Source organism: Diuraphis noxia, unplaced genomic scaffold (assembly GCF_037042655.1).
Source record: "Diuraphis noxia isolate RWA-SAM2 unplaced genomic scaffold, SU_Dnox_SAM2 contig0005, whole genome shotgun sequence".
NCBI classification, from domain to species: domain Eukaryota; kingdom Metazoa; phylum Arthropoda; class Insecta; order Hemiptera; family Aphididae; genus Diuraphis; species Diuraphis noxia.
The window spans coordinates 19,490,128-19,500,158 of NW_028301715.1; the positions used below are offsets into that span (position 1 = coordinate 19,490,128).

General features: G+C 28.4%; 1 protein-coding gene across 1 annotated transcript; it reads left to right on the forward strand.

The window, feature by feature from the left end:
* Window positions 1-7,179: 7,179 nt before the first annotated feature.
* On the forward strand, window positions 7,180-7,737 carry LOC107170291 (uncharacterized). Its single transcript, XM_089229492.1, has one exon. It carries the CDS (start codon window positions 7,180-7,182, stop codon window positions 7,735-7,737), a length of 558 nt encoding a protein of 185 aa, XP_089085618.1.
* Window positions 7,738-10,031: the final 2,294 nt, after the last annotated feature.

Here is a 10,031-nt window from a genome sequence, read left to right on the forward strand (position 1 = left end):
AAGGTAATGCGTAATTATAACTGATGTGTGCGAAGAAAATGAGATGTCGACATAATAATGCAACCGTACAATTATTATTGAAGTAATTGAAATTTTCCTTAATTTTTTCTTAAAAATTATATAACGAATTGTCTTACAGTATGTTAAATAATTTTCACAATTATTCATATTATATATTAATTGTATACGTTTCTTTAGTTTGTGTTGACATTTACGAAGAAAATTTAATTTTTACATTCCAACATTGACATCAAATCGATGCAGTCTGCGTCTCATATAGGATGCTCATATAACATAATATTCTAAGTAAATCAGTTATCAATGTGTATCTGTAAAAAAATATACATTTTTAATGATAAAAAAAAAATCTGAGCCAGCTAAGCTAAATACAACCTCGGTTTATCGATTTTATGTTAATTCTTGGTTATACCTAAACTTCAGAGAGTAATATTTTCTTCGGGTTGTATCCAGGGTTCAGAGTGGGAGAATTTTTTTATTCAACCTTTGATTGATATTACTAAGAAGTATAATGGTATAGGTGCAAGACTGTTCATGTTGTATGTTTGACGTAGTCAATACTAAATGCATTTTAAATATCTCATTCGTACATTTTTTTTCACGGCCGATTTATATTTGAAAAGCATCCTATGTATATACATATAATTATACCAAACCATTCCACCCAAAGAGCCGTTTTCTAAATACAGTGATTTACCAGTCCATAAAAATGTTTTATAAAAATAAACCACAATCCTACACAGAAATGAAAGTTGCTAAACGGCTGTCCAAATGCTACATCAGCCATAATGCACATTGTGTTCTGTTTGTAATGGTATGTATAAAAACCGAAAAGAGAAAAATTTCACGAATCATAAACAACACCTGTTTTAATTTTTCAAAATTCGTGGTATTTAGAAAATGTTTGTCAAAACACAATACAATATTTTATGTTTAAAATACAATAATTTTTATTCTATACTCTTATGATTAACACATTTTCATTTTGTTTACACGAAAAAAAAGTTCTCTGTAAGTAAAGCCCATCCATAATTAATCAAAACATTGAATTATCTCTAAGACTATGTAATAAATAAAAATATCGATGTAACTTTGTTTAAAATTGAAGAAATTATTATGTTTACTATAAATTTGGAAGAAATATTCCTTAAAAAAATATAAGCAGCAGATATAGTGAATACAATATTTAGGAATACAATGTTGGACGAATTGGTAGATATTAAAAATTAAATATTAATAAAATAATATATATACCATCTTATATTGTATTTAAACTCAGACCAAATTGTATTAGTTTAAATAAAAAAAATAAAAATTGATTATTCTTTTTATAAAAACATAGAGCAGGTAATTATTTGTTTCGGTATATAATATGATCGATAAACTGTAGAGACTAAATCGTTTTTTTTTTAAATACAATAATATTAACGATTGTTGTACAACTGTCGAACACGAGTAGTAGTTTGAGTGATTTAATCAAATAAAATCGCGTATAATGTCCAATGAAAATGAAAAATCGTGGTTTAAGGTTGATAGGTATTGCGCAGTATGACCTGGTCAATAGTGTTGGCGGCTACACTAAAAAATAAACCACTCCATCATTCATTCAATTATTGGTTCTACCGTATATCCATTGACATTCGAAAAAAAAAGTAAATATGATAAAGTACCCATTGAATATTGTATAACATTATTCAACCACTATTTCCCGTTTCTCGAGACAAGTTAGTTGATTTCTCCATGTGGCTTAGCTGACCGACGACAGACACGTATCCAATCTCTGCATCCATAATACGAGTAATATATTATATTGTGAGACGTCTAACACACACTATAATAATGACGTTTATAATCTGATGTCACATATCATTCTATCTAAGCAGAGTGACGTTCGATTGGTAAGTCACAGGCAGGAACTGACCATCCGGAAATTCTGAACTGGTCGTCTCTGACAGTAACTGAATAAAATCGGTACACGTATCGTCTCCTGTGCAATATTGAGGCAAGACCAACCGTTATTGATTCTATTTTTTTCCTCATTTATTACGACAACGGATTACACACTAAGAGTCAAACTCGAAATGTTGTGATCTATTCATTATATTTCATTATTTACGATTTTTTTTTTTATGTACTTTACAAATTGTAATCATGTTTGTTTGTGTATGCCTTTTCGAGGAAAGTAAGTATACTGCTGATACTCAGCTCTTTCACGATTGCCATATTTATTAACCTAGTTCCTCGTTACTGATGTTGGTGGAGGCTTTCGGAGCCTATGGTAGATTTATATGTCTCTTCTCTTCCTATTTTGGCATTAAAGTCACCTAGTACAGTAGCGGATTTAACGGTCAGGCAATTCGGACACATCTGATCAGTCTCTAGCTAGTGAGTCTCAGCTGAAATAACCAATAAACAAAATTTAACCTATAAATAGTTTGAAATAAGTTTCAATATTTTGAAAATTTTATAGTGCAAATTGTAAATGAAAATGCCAAAATAAATATTTGATGAAAATCAGAGGTACATAATACGGTTATTTATATTTGTATCACAGAAGTAGCACAAAATAAAAAGTTGAAGACTTTAACAAATATTCTGCTTTAAAACGTGATGACAAACATAACAAAAAAAACATCTCATCATTGTAATACGAATGCATTTCTCCTTCCGTTCAGAATCATAAATAATAATATGAATAAGTATAATACATCAAAAAAATAAAATAAAATAAAATAAACCTGATATTTATATATTTGAACTTTTGATTAGTTTTTAACTTTTTCAATGTTTTTATTTTCCTATCTACATACGATCATTTTATTTTGTATGCTCGTAAAATAATAATGCAAAGTAATTCTTGTCTATAAATTGGAGGATATAATAATATATCCACACCGTCATCAAGTTGTCAGTCTTGCGTATGATATTTCGTAAAAAAAAATACAGCTTGCGTCATATTATTATAGTTAAATAATAAAAATAAATCGAATAAAAAAATAAATGTAAATGTCAACAGACAAAAATAAAAAATTTCTTACAAAACGTAATAAACCTGCCAGATTTTGACCGTAATTTAGCTTTTACACTTTAAATGTTATAATATTATGCATTTCCACAAATGCCAAACGAGTCGTTTTTTGCTCAATTTTCGGCCGAGGTTAAAAATAAAAATAATAAAGTGATGATTTCATAAAAAAAAAAAAACAAGAATCGGCCTTCGGGACATACACGTTGTCCGTTATAATGTATGCTATTATATATATATATATATATAACATGAATGTGTTTGGAGTTTGGACAGTGCGTCAAACGAAGAATGAAAACCTATTATGGTGAGCTTAAAGGGAAAAAATGAATGAAGTTTTTTTGCATTTTGTTTTGGCATCGAAAAAGAACATGTGCCATACAGCAGGGCCAGCAGGCATTTACTGGTGGTGATTATAAATTAAAGTGGTTAGGTTTTCATTTTTCTTTTCAACGGATTTTATATTTTTCCTTAAGTGTCTTACTATTTCATATTATTTTACAACGAACAATTATATCGATCGAAGTTTTACATGGGCCTGTTTTGGGTGCATCCAAAAAGTGAATGGCTGACAGACGATATAATAATATGATTGTATTATGAATGTTTACGAAGACGCCATCGTGGCCAATCTTGTGCTATAAATGAATGTTTTCAAAACTACGACATTTTCCCTTTATTTTTCTTCCCAAAGTATAAAACAAAGCTTATTAAAACGTGTAATAACTTTTGTTAGACAACGTACTAACGACGACGTTTTTATTCTCCACCATCAACACGCACAGTAAAGTTATAAAAAAGTAATCAACTCCGCCACTATGTCTAGGTACAACGGCCTATATAATGCTAATACCTATAATATTAATATCATTTTAATGCGAAAAAATTCTTAGTAATTCTTAAATTTAAAAGAAATTTTTAGAAGTCTGTATATTTTCATTATATTGTCTAACAAATGTCTTTCTATTCTCATCAATGCACACATATTTTTTCGCTATGTATATAAAACTAATGAAAGAATAATTCGCACAAAAATATAAATTCATCCGATCTCAACGTATAAACTTCGACAATTTAGTTGCGGTTAAATTTAAGTAAAATTGTTTACTTTCATAATATTGTGTGACAAATAATTTGTTAGCACTATTAAATATTATTATAAGATCTTAACTTTACTTAAATTTACATAAAGTTATATTATTATAATATTATATAAATATAATAGTATCGATAGAATTGTATATGGTTAATTATTGGTTTATCGATAGGTCACAATTTGACCAGTATAAATAGCATATGTTATCACACCAGTGATATTATTTGTAAAAAAAATGCATGTGTCATAGTCTAGAAAAAAAATACATTTCTGTTCTGTAAACGGTTAAATTCAAGTTTTTTTTTTTAATTACACATCATCCTCGTATAAATTAACCTGTCGACTTAATATGTTTTATCTTTTAGTAAAAAAATTAACCTTTTTGAATTATGGTTCACACGTAGTTTGTATAATTTTTCCATCCACCATAAATCAATATTGCATAGATTATGGAAAATAATATAATATTTAAAATAGAGTTTTACACATTTAAATGACTATCTTTCGATTTGTTAGGACTACTAAATGTACATATAATATGTTATTGATTAACCTTTAGTAGGAATTAACTGTGGGAATGGTTCGTTTGGTTAGAAAATGTCTGTACCTGTGGCGAGAATTTATCACTAGAATCCGGGTGGCCACCCATCCGGGAATTATGTGCACTGGTTGATGCTTGACTTCAGTACACGTTTTTGTGAATGAAGCCCCCACTGCACCCAGCAACAGGCTGCAGTGTGTAAAATATATTTTATAGTACTTGCCCACAATATTTAAAACTCTTTCTGATATTGAATATTCAATCGATTATACAGCATACGATTTATCCATTTAACAACTTACTAATAACTATGTTTAATGTATTTATTGAGAGCAATTAACATATTATTTTAACGTATTATGTTTTATTATTATCGTTTTAATTTGGCTGTTTACCGACAGCACTCGACGTATCTGTATGCGAAATGTTATAAAGGTTACTAGGACACCATCAAAAACAATTTAAATAATATTGCGTAAATGAGAGTTAATATGACATTTTAGGATAATATTAAAATTATATGTTTATTATTTCGTCCCGATTAACTGTAATTATGCGTTTTATATAATTTCCTTAGAATTGGTTCAGTGCGCTTGGCATGTGTTTTATATGGTTCGTTCTCGAATTTTCTATACAGCTAGCGTACTTACATTTGTAGTCACTATGGCCACAATCGCTTAGGGCGGTTTAATTCTAAATCAAAATGTCCGATTACAACACGTACGTATAGTACATAGCAGACAATTATCTTGAACTTTTCAACAGAAGTTTTAACGAAACATTTCTCAAAGAAAATAACGAGAAATCCGTTATCTCCCACGCGAAGTGTGTAATCAACTCATATAATAACTTTAATGCGATCGTATATGTCAACAATGAAAATATAGACGTTATCTCTCTTTTCCACGCTGATATTTTTTATAATGGTGTAAACACCATAATATTTTGTCATTATTCTTAAAAATTATTATTATGTACAGCCATGTGAGCGATTGTTGATCGCATAATATCATAATTATTATGGAGTATGGCATTTTATATCTCTCTGCCATATCTATTTTTTTAACGACTATATAACTTATTGTCGTCCGTTATATCGTCGACTAAGACATAATTTGGTTCGCTTTAAAGTTAACTGACCATATCTCAGTAGTATCTGCAACTTACATTATGCGAATAATGCATAGGTATACACTAAATATACACTAAAACCACTATGGAACTTTTGTTAATTATTATAGTCTGTCTTTCAATTTCAGTTGATTTATACGCAAGTAGGATACTACAACGACCAGAATAACTAGATAAATTTACTTTTTTGAAATTATTTCAATGTTTTGCGAAAATTTATAAAAGAAAATATTGTCTTGTCAACAAACAAATTAAACAATCAAATAAATCCAAACACTAACGATAGAGTTATTAAACAAATGGATATTGTACATTGTACAATAATGTGCAACAACCAGATAAATTTTCGCTCTCCTCGACTTTGGCAAACGAATAAAATAAACTTTTTTTAAAGTTAAAATTATATAGAACGTTGAGAATTTATGTATGTTGAATAGCTAACAAAAATTAATTTGAGCACATTGAAAACATTAAAAAAAAAAAAATGATTTATCTAGTATTATCAATTGTTTTATAACAACAAGACCATAATTTTAAGTTACCGAATTTCAGCAAAGAACTTATTAGTTATTCATATCACCATATTGGACCTGAACCAAAGTACACGCAACAATTATTATTATTATTCAGTTGTTTGTGAGTATTGTCATTATTCACTAACTATATTATAATATATTTAGGTGCATTATAGGTCATAAATACTGCCAATTTGTCCGTAAAGTGACTTAAACTGTAACTCAGTGGTGACCTGATCGGACGTGGCTTCTGACTACGTTTGATTTCAAAGTCACAATTTTTTTCTACTTATTGAGGATTTTCTATGACGGGTTGAAGATTTTCTGCAACAGATCGTGGAGAATCCATGACGGGTTTAATATGGTTCTTGATAGACCGAGAGGAGACTGAAATGCGTCAAATAGTCACCGCACACCTCGAAACCACAAATATGTCACGAAATACGCTTGCCGATGACATCTATATCTATATATATATATCTATACTCTATACCACTATATAAAATGAAGTCGCTTTTTTTGATCGGGATTAACTTCAAAACTACTTATTCAATTGTCGTGCAATTTTTATTTTAATTAAAGAGGACATCGCAGAGGAGGTTTAAGGCAAAAAATTAGTCCGATTAAGTTAATAAATAATTAGTGATTATTAATTAAAATAAACGTGTAAATTGTATACCTATATATTATATATATTATTATACATATTGTGCGCTCGCGTCACCTGGCAAATATATAAACATTATTTTATTAACTGTTGATTGTTGGTTGGTTTAAACATTTAAATATTAAATAAACTTCAGTTAAAGCTTTAGATAGAACGACGCGAGACTTGCGTCATAATAATAGTCCTATGGGTTGCACAGTGTTGTTCTCTGGAGACTTTCGTCAGATCTTGCCTGTGGTTACAAGAGGGACAAGAGCTGATGAAGTCAACGCGTCTTTGAAAAGATCCTACTTATGGCCTTATATAAAAATATTAGAACTTAAAACTAATATGAGAGTGCTATGTACAGATCAAGACAATATAAATTTTGTCAAAGATTTACTTTTAATAGGCAAAGGCGAATTTCAAGTAACGAATGATAAAATAAATATTAAAAGTTTCTGTAATTCAGTACCCACTATAACAAAATTGATTCAAAACGTGTACCTGAACATTCAAAATATATCTTCTAAATCATTGAAATGGTTTCAAGAAAGGGCTATTTTGTTACCAACAAATGAGCAAGTCGACAAATTAAATAATTTGATTCTATCTAGGTTTGACGCTCAATCAAAAATGTACTATTCAGTTGATACAGTTTTAGAAAAAGAGGATGCAGTCTATTTCCTAACTGAATTTCTTAATTCTTTAACGCCTTCTGGAGTCCCACCTCATACACTGATTTTAAAAATCCTATTATTTTAATGAGAAATTTAAGCCCACCCACGCTTTGCAACGGTACAAGACTACAAATCAAAAAATTGAGAAGTTCATTACTCGAGTGCATAATATTAACAGGCTGTGGTAATGTAAAAACTGTTTTAATACCAAGAATACCAATTATACCCTCAGATTTACCTTTTAAGTTTAAACGTATTCAATTTCCCATTAAATTAGCATTTGCAATGACTATAAATAAAGCACAGAGACAAACACTTAACGTTGCTGGAATTGACCTAAGCGTTCAATGTTTTTCTCACGGTCAACTATACGTCACCCTGTCACGTGTGATATCCAAATTTAATTTCTATATTTTTGCCCCCGATCCAGAAAAAGTTGATAATGTTGTATACAAAGAAATTTTTCAAGTATTTGAATAATTATCAAAATACTGGCATAATTCATATATTTTGTTCCATCCATAGTTATACCTACAAAATGTACATACACAATTTACATACATATACATTTACCACTACATACAAAAATTTTTTTAAACATTATGATGAATCCGGCAATCATCAGAGGCGACGCTAAATTTATATGGCTACATTATCACGAAGACGTGACTAAAAGTGGTCTAGAATAAAAAGACATATAAATATGTGTATTATAATAATAATCTATAATAAGAAAATAAATAGCAATTTAATATCTGAGAAATCTTGCAATAGCGAAGCATTGCCGGGTCAGCTAGTATTATTATAACTTTACGTACCAATACATATTATATTGTGTGGTTGTGACATTTCTTGCTCACCATTACTGTAAACTGTAATCTTTCCAAACTGTTGAAAACGATATAGATCATAATAATATAATACCCGCAAGCATTTTTATCAAATGTTCCCAAACTATGGGTCATAGCCATATCAGTCACCAAAGTTTAAAATTTGGCTAAAATAGATCATGAAAGATTAAGGAACTCTTGCCTTAGACCATATACAATACTTATCATATGATATACGGCTTATATTTAGTCGAGACACAAAAACTGGTATGTGTTCGTCTCGTTTGGACAAAATGTCTCATGTACTCTTAAAATTATTAAAATAATCAGTAAATGTTTAAAAACAAAACTATATTATAATATAATAAATACAAATACAAACAAAGATAAATGTATTGCATTTTAACACTATTTTATTGTAAAACATTTTATTTAAAAACGACTTATTAATATGTAATTATATCATATTAAAATTAAAATAAAGGAATATACCAATAATAATATCTTTACACTACATCATATTATATAATATATTACATACAATTTAATTTTAAGTAAATTACATATGATTACTATAAGAATAAAGGCATAGATGGTCATTGAATATAAAGTCTATGAACAGTTGAAAATTACGAACGATTGTAATATGTTTGGTTTGTGTTTCCACAGCAGAATATTATAAAATAATATATTTGTATTTGTAAGCCTATTCAAAGCGCAGAGATAATTATTTTGTATTTTACTGTTGTGGACTACTGGTGATGCGAAATCTATGCTTAAGTGGTAACGATTTGAAAGTCGATACATTATATTTGATGTAATAACTAATAAGTATTAAATTTGATCTATTTAATGACCAAACATCCTCTCAGTTATAAAAATATATCAATAAAAGTATTTTTCATTATGGTTAAAGCATTTTATAATAATAAATTGAATTAAATAATAATATATGATTGAATTAGACAAAAAAAATAAACTTAAGAAAAAATATTATCTAGAACACAGTTTAAATACTGACTCAAAACCTACTTTATTGTACTTGGATTGACAATTTGGACCTGTGAAAGCAAAATAAATATCAATATGACAAAAATAACAATATAAGGTAAGTTCTCAAAATGCAACTTAATATTTTATCCAAATGTTTAGTAAAAACTACAAACTACAAACAAAAATATATATGTTACATAAAAAATGAAAAAGGTAAACTTACTTGACAGAAGAACATAATATTTTTATTTTTTTTTTTAATTTCTTAGTAGTGTTTTTTGGTTGTTGTTTTATTATTCATTGGTTTTATTGATACGAGGTATGTAAAAAAAACTTTTTTTTTAACGTTTACTAACACGATGTTTATCTTAAAGCATATTTTTACATTAGATTTTTTTTTTAAGTAGTCTAATAATAAGAATGTTATCATACTAAAATTTTGAATCTCATAGGTAACAAATCTTCGGATTACAAAAAAAAAAATAAATGCAATTAATAACAATATTTCACCGATTCATAAAATATTCAAAGACAATATCCAACATCATGACATCTA

Coding starts and splice junctions, on each gene's coding strand:
- LOC107170291 (XM_089229492.1), top strand. CDS start 7,180: ATGGGTTGCACAGTGTTGTTCTCTGGAGACTTTCGTCAGATCTTGCCT.